The sequence below is a fragment of the Dendrobium catenatum genome, unplaced genomic scaffold (genome assembly GCF_001605985.2).
Source record: "Dendrobium catenatum unplaced genomic scaffold, ASM160598v2 fragScaff_scaffold_378, whole genome shotgun sequence".
Classification (NCBI taxonomy): Eukaryota; Viridiplantae; Streptophyta; class Magnoliopsida; order Asparagales; family Orchidaceae; genus Dendrobium; species Dendrobium catenatum.
The window spans coordinates 170,144-188,540 of NW_021318840.1; the positions used below are offsets into that span (position 1 = coordinate 170,144).

The 18,397-nt window shown below is 35.3% G+C and overlaps 1 protein-coding gene and 1 pseudogene across 8 annotated transcripts in view; one reads left to right on the forward strand and one right to left on the reverse strand.

The window, feature by feature from the left end:
• LOC110096544 (importin-11) overlaps positions 1–15,799 on the reverse strand; it is a 107,609-nt gene extending 91,810 nt beyond the window's left edge. For 7 of the 8 annotated variants that reach the window (XM_028693884.1, XM_028693883.1, XM_028693882.1 and 4 more), the window contains exons 1-5: positions 15,425–15,799; positions 15,225–15,322; positions 10,235–10,307; positions 9,911–9,972; positions 3,446–3,587 (exon numbers count right to left, since the gene is read on the reverse strand). In XM_028693884.1, the coding sequence (XP_028549717.1) occupies positions 3,446–3,587; positions 9,911–9,972; positions 10,235–10,307; positions 15,225–15,322; positions 15,425–15,565 (516 nt within the window). In that variant the 5' untranslated portion in view covers positions 15,566–15,799. The remainder of the gene's footprint in view (positions 1–3,445; positions 3,588–9,910; positions 9,973–10,234; positions 10,308–15,224; positions 15,323–15,424) is intronic. The other variant, XM_020822558.2, reaches the window with a different exon arrangement.
• On the forward strand, positions 11,988–13,991 carry LOC110096546 (annotated as a pseudogene).
• Positions 15,800–18,397: the final 2,598 nt, after the last annotated feature.

Here is an 18,397-nt window from a genome sequence, read left to right on the forward strand (position 1 = left end):
ATTTTTTAATATAGATGTTAGTGGAACTTCCAGTTTTCCAATTAAATTGGCATGCATTGGCTTGATTTGGAATCATAGGGCTGTTATGAATTGAAAAAGGATATTAAGTAATATTATAAACTAATATATATATATATTATAGAAATCTTATGCAATATCTCATTTCTTAACACTCCATCCGTGACTTGCATTTGGCGGAAACAGATAGCTGGAATGTTAGGCTAAAGAGGAAAGAAGGAAGGAGAAGAAGAAAGTAAGAAGAAGGCTGTTGGCTGGAAGAAGAAAAAGGGAAAGAAGGAGAAGAAAAGGAAGAAGAGGAAGAAGGTTATGGATTAATGTAAAATCTGAATTTTTTGCATTTGAATCCCGACACATAGCTTTCAAGCTTATGATGGCAAATAAACCACTCCCACATGCATAATATATTCTAAAGTAGAAAAAGGAACTCAAATAATATATGTAACTAATAAAAGAAATTCAAAGAAGATTAGTTAACAAAATAATACATGTCCACACTTTTATAAAGAATTATTAATGCATGAAACTCTAATGTTCTTGTTAAAGTTTTTTGTTTAATCAGAGATTTTACTTACTGGAAAATTAAATATTACTCGAGCATTTTCATGTTTAAGGATTTCAAGTAACACAGTAGACTAACATATGAGTATAAATGAATTTTTATGATATTTGAAATCTATAATAAAATTGTTTATTTGCTAAATGTTTAGCTCATACAGTACTATATTGAATACTATTTCCGGAAAAGAAAATGATAAAATAGAGCCCGAATAAGAATCATATTTTGATATACTATTTTATCTTTTGGGAATACAGTTTTATTTAAAATAAAGTTTTGTTAGATACGACTATTATGAAATTTTGATGATATATAAAATAATTATGATTTATTTTAGAAGCACTATAGTTAAATAAATTTTAAAAAAAAAAAATTTTTGAAATGCGTCCGCTCTACTGAATTGTGTAGATTTTAACTTTTTCTAATTAGAATTTATGGTATATAAAGAGTTAGTAATACATATCTCTGTTCGCCTTGTGTCGACCTAGAGGAGTCACCATGAGATGCAACATTTTCTACTCCACAAACAAACAGTTACCCTGGCTTTCCTCACCATGGACAACACCAACAATGCTAGTATTTTCTTGGGACTGAGAGCTACTGTCCAAATCCAATGAGAGAGTAGTAAAACATTAATGGAACATATCGACTGAATGAAAATAATTATCTAAAGTGATCGTAATTTGAAAGAAGAAAATTGGGCTATTTTTTGTAACTCTTGAGATAAATGATACACGCATGTTCCTTCATTCAGCAAAGAAAATATAGGACAAGATAAATCAAGTGTATTTTAAAGTTCATGATGCTGCACAAATCAATGAAAGTTAAGACTAAGATTTCATCCACAAAGAATGGAGGACCATAAATCATAGGACATTCCATTCTTTTGTAAAGCCAATGATAAGAGGCATACCATTATTTATGCATTCAAATGAAATGCAGCAAATATATAGCTCTTCTTAAAAGGTTTGTTGAAATGATTGAATATATGATTCTCTTACTAGATTAAATGATGAGTTTGAAGTTGTAAGGGTACAAATTCTCATAATTAAGGTTAACATCATTAAATGAAGTCATTGCGATTATTAAAATTGAGGAAGGGAGAAGCGGAGATGATTATGAAAAACCTCGTGGAGGGTTTGGCCTTATGTCCATGGTTGACAACAAAAAAAAATTAACTCAAAACTCTATTATTGAGGACAACAATCAACCAACCGTAGAAAAAAAAAATGGTTCAACAGAAATACTCTATAGTGCATATATTGCAAAAATGTAAGGCAAACAAATGGCAAATGCTAGAAATTTCATGAATAGCTACAAAATCAAAATCAGACAGAACAAAAGGGTAGGCAAAATAGGAGAGGCATTCACATATAACCCGTGGGAGAAGATAACACCAAAGAATCATCCATTGAGTTCCACAAATAAAAAATAGAAAAACTAAAAAAAAATAATAGGATCACTAAAAAAAATCTAAAACAAGCACTTGTACTCTAGCCTTCTAGGGTATTGCATCCTCTTTCTCATGCTTTAAACATCTTAGAGATGTTTATTTCTAGATCCCGAATCATTGATTCAGGAGCAGCAAATTATATCACCAACTCACAAAATTTATTTTTATACACAGTTGTCCTAGCTACAGAAAAATGACCATTGTCAATGGATACTTGACGACCATGATTGATCAAGTCGACATCCTCATTAATAAATCTCACACTCAAAAAAATCCTTCATGTACATAAGTAAATGAAAAATCATAATTCAGTTGAAATGTGCATTCTCATATGAAGAAAGATAACAAGTGTGATAGAAAGTGCCGGTAAAAATCGTCTCCCTTGGCTGAAATTAAATTACAGCAATCTCCAAGAGAAACTAAGAGCAATAATAAGAGAAAACTCTTTTTAATTGATGATATATGAAAGAAAACAACAAGATACAATGGATCTTCGATTGGGAAGGAAGATCCAACTGTCCCAAATCCCTAGCCGCCGGCTAGAGCCCAAAACCCCCTAAGAACAATCTAAATTCAGCAAAAAACATCATAATCCTAAAATCACCCTATTGTCAACCTTAAATAGGCTCCCCTAATTCCCTCCCAAATCAGCCCTCTTTCACTAAATAATTTCATCTCATATTTGAATTCAAATCAGATCTCTTTCCCTAAATAATTTTCTCCTAACTGTAATTAAAACTTTCCTAAATAATTCACTTTTGATTCCTCCTCCCTTTCTCTAAATAATTCCCTCTTAGATTTTAAATTCAAATTAAATTTGTTATCCTAAATAATTCACTCCAAATTATAATTAAAATATTCCTAACCAATTCTCCCTTGATTAAGAGCTATCCTAAACAACTCCCACTTGATTAAGAAACTTTCTAAATCCCTCCCAATCAAATCGGCCGGTCCATTAGATTCAGATGTAATAAATACTTGTAATTTTATCAAAATAAAAGTAGTTTGGGTTTATTAAAATGTTATTTTGTTATTGCTCTCTCCATTTTCCACTTATTTTGGGAGTGGAATAAAATTCAGCACATATAGGAAAGTCATTCGCTTATTCTTTTCTTTTATTTTCATTTAAAACTCTCAATCAAAACAAAGCAATTCTTTTCTTTCGAATTCTTTATTTTACTTTTCAAATTCAAAATCAAAACTATCATGCAAGTTGAGAGGATATGAATTCTTACATGGAATTATAGAAACAATTATAGAAACAGCTAAAGTAAAATTGCTGCCTATCTTTTGTCATGGTAGAAATAGCATGCCTAGAAAATTTTGGAGCAAATAATCCAACATGCTGAACGCTCCATAAAAAAATGCTGCTTCGTGTAGATAGTGCATCAGGGTCAGGAGAACCAGAGAGATACCTCAGAGAAGGTTCTTTGATCTGCACTAAGACGCTTAGTTGACAGCTCCTTCAATGTTCGAAAAAGAACCATAAAAACCCTATGTGAAGCTAGTATGTCTGCTGATTGCAGCTGCTGTGCCAGTAATGAAAAAAGCTCTGGCCTGAATTAAAAAAATGTAAGAAAATTTAAATCTGAAGTGAAAGAGTAAAGCATCTTGAATACATAGCGAATTAACTATATAATATAGATAATAAAAGGTCAGGTTTCAGCAGATCCATGTTAACCTTCATGGTGCCCTCCATAAATATGAACAATCCTAAGAAATACCATATCCAAAATCAATTCATACAAAAGTATCAATACAAGACTTTTGAAATATGTTGCATTTCTCTATTTTATTCAACTATACCTCTTCGAACCTAAACACCTCCCAACACTAAAGACGTTTGATCACATTCTAGTAATCTGGCTGTAAAAATCCACCCCCCCCCCCCCCCCCCCCCCTCATTTTCTATGAAGCTTATGATAAATTATACACAGGCGCTTACATTAACCGAGTTTAACTTTTGAATGATCCAAGTTTGAAAAAGTTTATAATAGACAAGTAATACATATATTTAAAGATTTCCACAATCTCTCACAACATCAAATATAATGATAATGTGTCTTCATTGATAATTTGAAGTACGTCCTTATGACATAGGCCAGCAAGAGCAAGCATTTAAAGAATTCTGATTATCAAACTGATGAAGACTTAAATGATTTAAATTTACAATTTTGTTATCTAGTAGTTAGAAGCTTTTTTATCATATGTTCATCATTAATTAAATTATCATGGCTAAGTACGGTATGTGTTATGAATGTTGCAACTCAGGCTCCTGAGTTTATTTTTTTTATGATAGCAAATATTATTAATTGCTTCTTTATTTCTCTAAGTATTTGTAGTGCATATATGTTTGTGTAACATTTCATGTACAACATGCACTGTTCTTTGAAGATTCAGGGCTCAAGATTAGGTAGAATAGGTTATGTTGAAAGAATCTGTAATTTTCATTTATTTATTTTTAATTTCTTAAGTCAAGTGTTGTAAGGGTATATGCTCGTAGGGCAACCGTGCACACACATAAGGGGAGCAAAAATAATTTTAAATAGTTTTATTTTACTGTAAATCTTACTATATGATAGGTATCGTACTGGATGATATGTTATTACAGAAATTAATTAAAATATTTTATTTATCTGAAAAAAAAAATTTTGAAATATAATTAATCGTACAATACGAACACAACATCGTACTTGATGAACTATTATAATCAGAACCCCCGCCATTCATTAAATTAGGCAAAAATTTGCATTTGAAATATTGTTTTATTCGTAATCTGCAAACTTAATTGTATTGTACAATGTTTAAAATATTTTCTAATTTAAGCATGTGATTAATCAATCGAATCTTCTTAGTTTTGATATTTTGATTGTATTGTACAATCGACAGAGACGATATTTGGTCGTCCCAGGATTCATCCTAAAAGAATTGCAATTTGGTTGAACTAATCATACTGTATAATTGTTCATTCATACTAGTGATCATACAGCACTAACAAGCAAAATTGAACTAATCGCATTGTACTGTTGTTCATTCGTACTGATGATCGTATAGTACTAACAGGTCAAATTTTGCACATCATACTAGACGATCTTGCAATCAAACTGTACGATCTTTGATGGATGAATTGAATTTTTAGGATTTTTAAAACACTCTATTTAAGTTTTTTCATAAGACTTTGTAATAGTCTTTTGGGCATTCATTGAGTGTTTTCCTCTGAAGAAAGCTTGAAAAGAGAGCCTAGAACTTGAGAGAGAATGGTAGAATTTGTGAGAGGGAGAAGATCCCTGTGTGTTGTAATGGAGTGTGAGAGAGAGTTCCATATGGTTTCTCTAGCGAACATGCACCTGAGTTCCTCTATGTGTCAACATTTGTCTTGAGGGAAGCTTTGGAAAGAAGACCTCTTTGGTGTCAAAAGACCCGGCTACTCCGCCGCATCAGGGAATGTGAAAGTGATTGCAGGTTCTCTGTCTTCACCATGTGGGTGAAAAAGGATTCCAGGTTCTCTACCTCACCATGAGGGTGAAAAGGATTGATTCTAAGTTATCTGTCTCATCAGGAAGATGAAAAGGATTTCAGGATCTCTGCCTCACTAGGAATGTAAAAAGGATTCCAGGTTCTCTGCCTCACAAGGAGGGTGAAAAGAATTTGGTCTTCGGCCTTGCCGGGTTGGTGGAAGAGATTTTGTAAGGGCTTCTCCGCCTAGCTGTGGGAGCTAAAAGAGATACACTATAGTGATAGTGCAATAATCAGAGTGGAGGACTCTATGAAGTGGACGTAGGTCATGGTTTGATAGAACCACTATAAAATTCTGGCGTGTTCATTCTAGTTTTATTTTCTGCACATTATTTTTCCGCATTTTATTTTGTGTTAATTGTTTGGTTGCAAATTTGTGATTGATATTACGTTGTATTGATTAGACTATCATCACCATCTTTATAACTTTTGATAAGTGTACTAGCTTCCGCATCAAGTGATAATATTATTTTCGTATTAGTGTGCCTTAGATTAACTCCTTGAGGTCTTACAATCTCCTCAGACTTTCAGTAAATATTCATTTATTTACTAATCAGAAACTTGTTTAGATTTATAACCTTAAATACCCTTATATCATAGGGTTAACAGGATGGTCGACTTTGATAAATAGAAAAGTACAAGTTCTGGCTGCATGGAATTTTCAGTCTTCATTCATGTATTTTGTGACATCAGTACAACCTATTTTGAAGATTCAACAATTCAATGCTTTGAGAATTTATAATCAAATTGATTTGTGATCAATCTTTTCACACTCTTTTCCCTCTCTGTCAAATTTTGAGGGGTTTTCCCCTTTTATTGCCCATTCAGTATCACTTTGATGAAGTACAAATTAATTCATTTAGTCCAGAAAAATCAAATTTTCATAAGTTACGCATAATGAGTATAATCAAGCTACAAAGGTGTTGAATTAGATCAATTTTTAACCCTTCTTAAAACTTTAATGCGAAACAAATTAGTTAGCTTAATTGGAAAAGTACTAGATTAGGCTAGGGGTGTAAGTGAGCCGAGCTGGCTCGCGAGCCGGCTTGAGCTCGACTCATTTATGAGCTCGCGAGTCGAGCTTATCGAGCTCACGAGTCGAGCTTGAGTTCGAACTTGAGCCGGCTCGGCTTGTGAGCTCGCGAGCTGGCTCAATTAAATATTAATATTTTTTAAAATAATTTTATTTTATTTATTAAATTTAAATATTTAAAAAATTAATTAAAACCACCTATGTTTTATTTAAATGTTAAACATTTCATTTTTTTTTACTAAGGTTTAAATATCTATTAATTCCATTAATTTTCCTGTAATGGAACCTATATTCCAAGTTCCTATCCTAATTTTAGTTTCACATATCCTAATCGGAATAGCCTTTCATTGAACATTGACCATTAATGAAAGCAAATTATTTGTTAGGCCAATCAATTGCACCTTAGATCCACATTATTTTACATATCAATCTTATAAAAAGCCATGGATGCACATTAATGAAGCCTTTGATTTGTTATGATTCCAACCCAAAAATGTAATTTTGCTAAATTCCAAGAAATCAGCATGCACAATTTGGTCCCTGTGGGAAACAAGTGACAATTAACTACTGGCAACAACAAGGGAAGTCCGCAATCTGGACTAGCATTTGCTTTAATCAAGACTGTCCTTCACTTGATCATCATAGGGTTCACAAATATAAGGAAGATGTGATTAGCTCCTCTTTCCTAGCTCGGCCTCATTTTGATAGTTACTTGGTCTGACAGCTGAGTGAAACTGTCCCTACCCCGCTAATTCCGAATGCAGTTTCCCAAAAGGTTTAATAGGGACGAACTTACATACCTTTTTCCAGTAGCTCTAAAGAAAAGAGTCCTCCTATGAGAAGCTTAGTAGAAAGAAAAAAATCGTTCTGGGGAGCCACCCATATTAATTAGCCCCAGGATTACAAGTACCTCCCTATAAGGCCAAGGCCCGGATAATGGCTGGGCTCTCCAAGAGCTCGCCCAGGATTTAGTCTGTGTATAGTTTCCAATTTTTTCGATAATTTCAAGTTGGATAGAAAGAAGCTCTCCTGCAACTCGCTTCCGAAATTAGGAAATTTTCGATTGTAGCTGGTTCATCCACCCCATGTGTTTGATGATCCGCGATACAGAAGAAGCAGTTCGGGATCCTCTGCAATTTTATCAATCTAACTGATAAATAATAAGAACAGTATACTTTATTTTGTCATCATGAATTTACCTCATAGGATCAAATATCTTTCACTTGACAAAGAATTCCAAATGTTGAATCTCAAAAGGGGGCATTTCATTTGATTTTTTTTTCTCCATACAACATGTATTAGATTTAGAAGCCAGCCATTCCGTCTCAATTAATCAATGAGCTTTCACAACCTGGAGAAAGATTTTCCCAATGTTGATAAATTATGACTTATTCATAGCCCAGTTCAAACTAAACCACTAATTTCGTTGTGCTAATCATGGAAACAAGCTAGCTTTTAGTCTATTTACATTCATCAGAAGCCTAAGGCATGAGCTCTCCCTGGCCCCAACAAGGTTTCATCAAATATAAAATCATCAGTATCAACATGTTTAGTAGTTTAGAAGGTTACAGATTGTAAAAGGGCATGTTATTACTCTGCTCCAAGAATCTTTTTCATGTACCTGCTGTATGTTTCCTAGAATCTGACCGTTGTCATTGGGAATGCCAAATAAAGCTCAGAATAAATTTTACTTAGTATTAATTCCAAATGCAACTGAAATTTAATAGAACTTATGAAACTTTGCGTTTGATAATATAAAGATAATTTTAGCAGCCACATCAAACAATTTACAGTAACCCATCTAACCGTTATTGACAAATTGTGAACCCAACAAAAAATTCCTGGAAATTTTTAAATCATCCAAGTTGTATTTAAACAGGTTTGCCTAGATTCAAGAAACCCTGTAAACTTCATCGGTGAAATGAAAAATGTAAAGCAATGGAGATAAACATGTTTTAGTTTTTATCAAATTTTCATGCATAATTTTTTTTTCAACATTTTTGCCAACCAACCTGTCATACTGTTCAGAAGCCAGGAAATAATTCTGACCAGTTAACCGATGGAACTAGTAGAACAGAGCATGTTTTAACTATAAGTAAGGATTCGGACTACTGCCACATTTCTAACTTGCTCTTTCAAGTTTCAAGTTCTTGCCCCAATACCAACTTACTTCTAGGACACTTATGCTAGCTCCATGCTTCCAAGGGAAAAAAAAAAAAAAAACTTTGTGAAAGTAGTCTCTGGGTATTACCATGGACATAGAATATATTTCACCCAGTCTGAATTTACTCATATTAGGTTTTGAAGGCAATAGGTCATAGTTAAGATTAATTAAACACCTAAAATGCTAACAGACTTTTTATGTGAATAGCTTAATATCATAGTAATTACAAACAACTTATTATCTGGCACCATTTCATGCTCTCTTAATTTATAAAATGGATTCTTCTGCTGGCATAAACATAACAGAAACAGTTAACAAGCAACTATAGAACAAACAAAATACATTAGAAAACACACTTTGATGCCTAAATAAAGGCCATTTGAACACCAAAAACAGAATGTGTCACCGGGAAGGCCGAGAAAGCTCAATAACAAGGTTTCCCAACTAAGAACTAGACCGTGATATAACAAATAATGCAAGAAATGTAATTTAGGGTTTAAGTAAATAGCTTGTATTAGCAAAACCCTACTGAGTGTGAGGGCCAATGGTATTTCTCCTTGTCTTCAAATGGGATGTATGGGGTTTGACTCCAAAAACAAATCATATTAGAAAGACACTTGAATACTAAGAATGAATAACATAATTTTCCACAAGTTCTAACAATAACTACATAATTCAGCAAAACGATATACCAATAGTTCATTTAATAACTGCAAATGAAATTCACTTAACTAATGACAAACTAAGATCAACAAACGACCAACATCTCAAACTGTAAATGAATAGCTTTATTATCAGAAAAGCAGAATATCAATCAAAATACAGGCTAGAGGCATAATATGCTTATGCTGATAACCATAGCAGGATAAATGATAAAAAGTGAGAAATTCAAAATTTGAAACATAAAAAAATTAGACATAAGTTATGTTGCACCGATACAGATACGGCAACACGGATACGACACAATACGGATACGGGACACGTATCGGTGGCGTATCGGAGGCGTATCTGTGTATTGGTGTATCGGATACTGCACGCCTTCATAAATAGGTGTATCGGTGCAACATAGGACATAACATAGTGATTAAGAGAATCCTAGACAAACAAACTCTGGAACCACAATTTATGAGTATTGGTAAATGGAAAGACCCATAAACAAGAACTTACCATTCTTTGGGATAATCTATACGTGCAATTTTTGAGATAAGATCAGCCAACTGAAGTGCTATCTGTAGGATAACATGCACAAGAAAAAACATTTTAACACGGTTGGAATGTAGGAAATCCGCTGCTAATGATAAACAAGACCTTCTTATGCGTTCTACAGAGAAAACAAAGAAAGGCCCAATTCATAAAAAAAAAACAAAATGTCAATAATTTTTATGAACATTGAACTTTTCCAGTTTAAATATGTAAAATTGGATTCAAATAAAAATTTTGTTATAAGGAAAAAAGGAATACAAGGAAAGGAACTACACCATGAATGTTTACCTGAGAACTCTCTTCACGAATATTTAATAACAATTTTTTCCGTAGGTGAGCCTTCTCATCATTGCTGATAACACTGCATGCAGAAATTGCAATTTATTAAAACAGGTTAACAAGTAACAACTATAATATCAAAACTAGCTTGACGATAGGAAAGAAAAGAATAAGAACTAAGCATGAATTCGCCTGTTACTGGAAAAGTGGCATGACTGAAAAATAAACATATCCTCATATCATTAGAAATGTTTCGTCAATTAATATATTTGCTATTTACCTTCCATGCTAGATAAAGAGTAATATATTCTATAGAAACTCCCATTTTAAGTTAAATAAGTAAAAGAAACTATTTAATCATTGGCTTTGGTTTATGCTTCTTTCCTCATATGACAATCATTTAAATTCTTATAGCTCGTCTTCATGTATGTCATTCAGCAAAGAAATGTCTCATAGATACAAGAAAGAAACATTTCAAAAATTAATTAGCATGTCTTATTGCACACCATCACTTCAACTATCAATTGTCCTCCACCAAACTTTTTGGTACTGGTTTGAATTATTTTCTATAACGAATCTGTCAAGCTTATCATGCAAACTAGTTTTTGGTACGGAACTATGGGAAAGGCATATAATTTTCCCGGAATAAGTTTTTAAGGTTGTCGATGTCCATAAAATACAAAAACATATAAACACTTATGATGCGGAGCATATTAGTTAAATCAAGGCTTAGGGATAGTTTATCTAATTTAGTACCATTTTTCTAGAGAGTTCTAGGCATTTCTATTATATTGTTAAAAATAGCTGCAATAGGTAGAAGAAGATAGAATGAATATTTTTGGAATTTATAACAGATTAGTTGTGTTGGTTCTCCAAGAGCTATTTAGCTCTTCTTAATATTGCTTCTTCATGTATCTCCCTATATCAGATGGTATCAGAGCGAGATTTGGCCCTTGATATCGATCAGGGACCTGGGCTGCTGCTACATCAACCCTTGACGTCGATCGGGCTTTTGAATGCTTTGGGAAAACCATGTATGAAGTCAGGCTGTCGACGATGTTTGAAGCCTCCATCAGTCGACAGCCATACCAGCGAATCTACACATCCCCCGCCCCCGCTGGCAACCATACCAGTGATTCCATCTTCTGGAAACCATGCCAGAATGAATCCACCACCGATGGAAATCATACCATCGGTCATCTCTCGGCACGATCTGCCATCCGCGAAGAAACCCTCATGATCGACCTGTACAGTCGATCTGAGCTCATGCCTTTGCTTGTCTAGTCCGCGTGAACGGCCACGACGACGTCCACGACACTCGCGACAGCAGGCATCCACTCCAATCCCGCTATTCGCGAGCTCCTCTGCCTCCGATGAACTTTCGCACATCTCGCCGCCACCTCCTTTGCAACAACAGACGCTCCGCTACTCCCACCATCTTGTCATCTCCCACCATCCAAAACCCGTCCGAACAGATCATCCTCATCACAAGTTCCGCGAACTGCACTTTCAGTACTGATTCGTTCGATTGTCTCCGCTCGCGCAACACCAATCGCATCAGCATCCCTCTCCATACGCGACTGTGACGTCCCACACTCATGCCTCCCCCGCACGCCAACATGTTCTATCCCACATGCTCTGTCTCTGATCCATCCCCACATCAACTTCGCTCTCAAAACACGACCACCAACTCTTCTCTGTTCCACCTTACTCTGTTCAACCACAAAAAACATTGATAAAAGCAACAAGAACCAGAGGGAAAATGAGCTTAACCTCAAACCACAACGATGACAAGATAGTAGAAAAAGCAATGGTGGGAAGATACATCGAAAAGGAGAATGAAGGAGAGAAGAAGACAACTAAGTCTCACTTCTCGTCCCTCCTCTGGCATAGCAGATCTGACGCTTGGTTTAGTTGTGCCTCTAACCAGGTTGCTCAGGTGCTTCTCACCTTACCTTACTCCTCCTCCCAGCTCGGCATGCTCAGCGACATCCTATTCCACCTTCTTTATGGTCTCATGGGAAGCTAGAGTGCATATCTTATAGGTATTCTTTATGTGGAGTGCAGAACTAGGAAGGAGAGGGAGAAGGTTGATTTCAGAAATCATGTAATACTATGGTTTAAAGTTATTGAAGGATTGCTTAGAAAGCATTGGAGAAAGGTGGGCTTGGTCTTCAATTGTACATTTCTATTCTTTGGCTCTGTTATCCAGCTCATTGCCTATGCTAGCAATATATATTACATAAATGACAAGATGGACAAGAGAACATGGACTTACATATTTGGAGCTTGTTGTGTTGCCATTGTGTTCATCCCCTCTTTCAGAAATGATGTAGGCAAAGGGGGGTCAACTCAAACCCAAAATAAGTTGGTTTTGACTTCCCTTGAGCTTACTAGTTATATAAATTTTGAGCTGGAGTTTAGCTCATTTATGAGCTGATTTTTAGTTCATTTATTGAACTAAAGGTTAGCTCATTATTAGCTAAGTTTTAGTTCATTAGTTATCTTAATTATGTAATTTTTATTTATAGTTTTTTTGTCTTAAATTTAAGTTTGTCTCTTGGGATTCCAAAGTGGCTTTTGGAATCCCAAGGTTGTTTGTTTTCCCGTGCCTTGGCTCCTTGGCTTCCACGGTTGGCTTTTCCCGTGCCTTGGCTCCTTGGTTCCGACGGTGGGCTGCTGGTTTTCCGAGCTGGGGGCCTTTCCGTTCCTTTTGGCGCCTCGGTTCTGTGCGGGCCTCTTTGGTTCCGTGGCTGCTCCTTCGGTTCCCTAGCTGGGCTATTTCCCGTGAGTGTATGGGGGCTTTTCTATGGCTTGATGCTTCGTTTCCTGAAGTTGACTGTTGGCTTTTCATATTCCCTATTTAAATAAGCTTTTAAATTAATCTTGTGGCTATTTGTATTCCTCTCTCATGCCTATATATAGGGATGTTTTTTGTATGTTTAAGTAATGTTATGTGATTGGTTTTTGGAAATGCAAACCTGCGGGTTTTGCTGGAAAAGCTTGCGAGCTAGTTCCATCTCTTCTTCTTCTATTTCTTGGGAAATCTTGCGAGCTCTTTCCACCCTTCTTCTCGGCTTCTAATCTCTTTCGTCTCTCCGCAAGTGACCACCTCACCTGTATCCCTCTTCTCAAAGTAAGCAAGTTTAGGGTGTCTTGTTTGAGTCTTTGTTTGTAAGTCGTTTAATTTTAAGAGTTGTAAGTCTTTATTTATAAAAGTGTTCATTTATATGAAATATAAGAGTTTGTTCTAGAATTTCTAGTTATCTCTTCTTTTTGAGCATTTTGTGTCTTCTTTTATATAGGAAGTTGATTGTGTTTTTGTGATCAAAAATTTGGGGCCCTCTCCCAAATTTTTTATTGCATTAAGAAACTACAGGATATGGTCATTTCTTGGCCTTCTTATGACCACTTAACACTGCTTAGTATCTTGTCATTGCTGCTCTTTTCAACGGCTAGGTGGATGGGGTGAAGCATTCGGGGCCATCGAAGCTTGTTCTTTACTTTACAGGCGATACCAACATTCTCTACTCCTTTGGTGGCCACGTCATTACTGTGGAAATAATGCACGCAATGTGGAAGCCACAGAAATTCAAAGACAACTACCTACTAGCCACCACCTACATCCTCACCCTCACCCTCCCTTCGGCAGCCCCCCGTCTAATAGGCCTTCGGCGACAAGCTCCTGGAGCGATCCAACGCCTTTGCATTGCTCCCAAGAACTTCATCCCCACTCCGCCCCTACTTAGCTTTCTTCGTACCATAGGAGAATGAGGCGGAGCATATTAGTTAAATCAAGGCTTAGGGATAGTTTATCTAATTTAGTACCTTTTTCTAGAGAGTTCTAGACATTTGTATTATATTGTTATGAATAGCTGCTATAGGTAGAAGAAGATGGAATGAATATTTTTGGAATTTATAAATAACAGTTTAGCTGTTTTGGGTCTCCAAGAGCTGTTTAGCTCTTCTTCATCTTGATTCTTCATGTATCTCCCCACATCAACTTCTATGTATATCACAATTGTAATTGTTTAGAAGTCTGCTTAAGCATATCATATTATTTATCCAAATTTTAGTAGAAGATAACAATCCATGTTTGAAATTAAATCTGAATCTTTACTATAAAAGTTCAGGAATATACAGGACTTAGGCTTGCCTCATCTACTCTAGATCAGGAGTTTCTTCTAAAATCATTTTTAGGATTGTTACCACCTCATTTATGATAATCTCCATGTTCATGTATTTGTGCCTTGTCACTCCAACTTCATCACGTCACCCATACACAGACACCTTATCATTAGATATACATGAAAAATAAACTTTGAAAACCACAGCTGAATCAAAAGGCTTTCCTTGAAGAATGAATTGCATGCTCATCACACAAAACGATAATACTTTCAAGGCATTAAATGGTAATTTACATGATTACTGATCCTTATTAAGGTGTCTTCCTTTGGCAAAAACAACAGAAGCTCCTAGTTCTCGATAGATGGAGTTCCAGGCGGACATTATTGATGTCTTTTCCACTGAAAAAACAAGTAACAATTTTTGCATTTATTAAAATTTCCAACGGACTCGATTATATTTCATCACAAGCCTGATTTCTTCCATCCATTTCTCTCATAGTTTTGACATAGCAAGCTAAGTTGCTGATTAGGCTCCTTTCAAATGAATGGGAGAGGGGGAATATGGAAATAAAAAATAGAAAAATAACAAAACTACCAATCTATTGCAATACAACAACTCGACTTGCTAAACATTATCCTCAATATCCAGAAACCATACGCCGTCTGAGCGACCAAAGAGAGCAAAAGGGTAAACCTTTGAGTCGCTGTACCGACTAGTTGAAAACTTATGAAGTAGCCTATAATATCTTAACGAGATGCTGAAGTACGTAGTATTCCTAAATGCAGAATGTAAAACAGTTGATATTAAAGATTCAATCTTCAGAAACATCAGAATAATCAAAGGTGTGATTCATGCGAAATAAACATCTCACCGTTGCCTCCAGAAGCGACGTATGCTGTTCTTAAAGAAAACGGCAGCCAGGAGACGGACGTCATCACGGCAAGCCACATCCCTGGCGGCTATGATTTCCTGCATCCACCACTATCTTCAAGAATGCTCCAATACATCTATGCACCTAAAAATCAACAAAAAGAAGAAGAAGGCAACATGAGGCAGAGATGGACAGCTTACTAGGAGACATGAGCAGAATCCGGGGCGGCGCTCGCACTGAGCGAGGGCGGACTCCGCCGGTCTTCGTACAGACAAGTCAGGGCTGAAAGCGTCGGAGAGCAGTGAGTAAACGGTTTCGACATCGGAGGCGGATAAAGCCATCGGTCCCTCGGGCGGCCGGAAGCAAATCCGCAGCCCAAAAGAAAATAGGAATCGAAGTCCCAAACGAGATTCGAGGGATGTAGACAGCAATGGTGTCGGGAAGGGCACGAGTGTGTGGAATGGCGTCGGACGAATGCGCTTGGCCGGCACCGAGAATGTAGGGGACGCCGATTTGAGCAGCTAGAGTGTTGGGGGAAAGGGGTCGGCTTGCGCAATTTTGCGACCAAACTAATATTTCATTCATATCACTTGTGGATTATATTCATATTAAATATAAATGATTAAAATAAAATATGAGTGACATATTTGATAAAAACAAAATTTTAAGTGATAGATATGAAATATTAAAATTTTAGACATTAGATATTTAAATAAAATGAAAAAAAATATATGAATGTAAATCTCTCTATAAAATAAATGGAGTTGCAAGAGCTGCATCAAAGAAATCATGCTCACTAGTATATATGAATTTTTTATGAAATTAGTGTGCAATAAACTATAAATGTGAGCTGCACAAAAAGACTAAGTAAAGAAGGAACCAACTCATCGACTTATATATAGATGCATTGCATTAAGCATAAAGAAAAACTATTTGAAGCTCAATGTTTCCCCTAATTGCCATTTTGATTGTCCAAGGTGAAGGGTTTGCACAATGGGGCATCATTATTATCCATGGAGAAAAATCAAAACCCAACCAGACCAAAAACATTTCTCTATCATGAAAACAGACAGGTAACATACATGAAGACAGGAACCCGAAAAACAGCAAAGCCCAAAAAAGCCACCCATGCAACCAAAACTGATAATATATAACATGACAAGAAAACCCAATGTCCATTATGCTCCATAATCCATTTGAGTTTCTCCCAACTTTTTCATTTGAAAATCTTTAAATGGATGGCTTTCTTAATCATAAATATGACTATAGAGATGCTATCCATTGAAGATCCAAATTGAAGATTATTCATTTTCCCTCCATATGTGATAGAGTAAGTAAAGATCAAGCAATTATAACTTTATAATATAGACTAAGTAGACTACAACTCAATGATGTATTAAAAAGCTTTCAAGATATTTGGTTTGAGCAAAAAAACTACTTATCCATGGAAGAAGGGAAGCAACAATAGAAAGGGAATAATCACATTCAAAGTAGAGGTGGTTTATAGATTCAGGTATAATTAATGTGGGGCTGTGGAGTGAACTTTTGAATTGTATAAAAATTTAAGACTCTTTCACCCTTAAGCAATGCTTAAATTTTTTTAACATAAATAATAATAAAACCCCACTTAATATAAGCAAGTATATGTGTGGAATCAAGTAATAAAGTGACAGAATAGAGTGTCGAACCCACAATGAAGTATGCTTACTTTGTAATAAATGATCTAATATAATTAATTATTAATTTTTCTAATCTATTAATTATAAAGCAGTGTTCATTTTAACTATAATCTATGATGTTGTTACTACCCTAATTTATATATTTTTTAATTATTACTTTTACTATAGTTAATAAAATAATCAGAATGAGGAGATATTAATAAAAGATAATATAAAAATATAAGCATAAGGGGAATTAATAAGAGTACATATTTTAGATATCTTCGATCTATTATTCAGAGTGATGGTGAAATAGATTGGGATATTATTAGTAGAATTCAAGTTGGATGGTTGCAGTGGAGGAATGCATTGGGCTTGTTGTGTGATATAAAAGTCCCCCTCAAACTTAAGGCAAAATTCTATAAGATTGTGGTGAGACCTACAATGCTTTTATGGTGAAGAATCTTGGCCATTAAAAGAGAAACATAATACTAAGTTTAGTGTTGCAGAGATGACAATGCTTAGGTGAATGAGTGGAATTTCTCTTAGAGATAGGATACAAAATGAGCATATACATGAAGAGGTTGGAGTAGCTCAAGTGGAAGACAAGATTAGAGAGAGTTGCATTAGATGGTTTGGTCACAAAAAATGACGACCTTCCAATGATCCAGTTAGAAAGGTGGATGTATTAGATTTGACTTATATTAAAAAAGGTAGAGGTAGACAAAAAAAGACTTAGTTATAAAATATTAAAAGATTGAAGAGGTTGTTAAAACTTAAGGAACTAGCTCGAGGCACACTAATACGGAAGCAATACTATCACTCTGTGTGGAAGCTAGTATACTTATCAAAAGTTAGAAAGATGGTGATAATAATCTAATTAATACAACATAATAACAATCACAAATTTTCAACTAAACAGTTATAATAAAAAATAAAATGTTGAAAACTAAACTGTAAAAAATAAAATAAAAAAGAACACACTTGATTTTATAGTGGTTTGGTCAAACCATGACCTATGTCCACTCCCCAAAGTCACCCACTTCAGGTATTGTACTAATCTTTTAGTGACTCTCCTTTAGCCCCGCAGCTAAGCAGAGAAGTCGTTACAAACTCTCTTCCACCAACCCGGTGTGGTAGAGAACCATACTCCTTTCACAGGCAGAGAACTTGACTCTTTTTCATCCTCCTAGTGAGGCAAAGAACCTAGACTCCCTTTCACCCTCCGACCGAGGCAAAGAGCCTTAAATCACTTTCATTATCTATGATGCGATAGAGTAGCTAGGTCCTTTGACACCAAAGATATCATTTTCTTCCCAAAACTTCCTTTGGAATAAACTTTGAATCCGATGGTACTAAGATGTAAGCTTGACAGAGAAACCATGTGAAACCCCCTCCACACTCCCTTAAAACCCACAAAGATCTTCTCTCTCTCAAACTCCACCATTTCCTTTCTCTCTTTCAAGGCTTTCTCTTCAAGTTTTCTCTAAAAGAATGGAGACTCAATACATGACA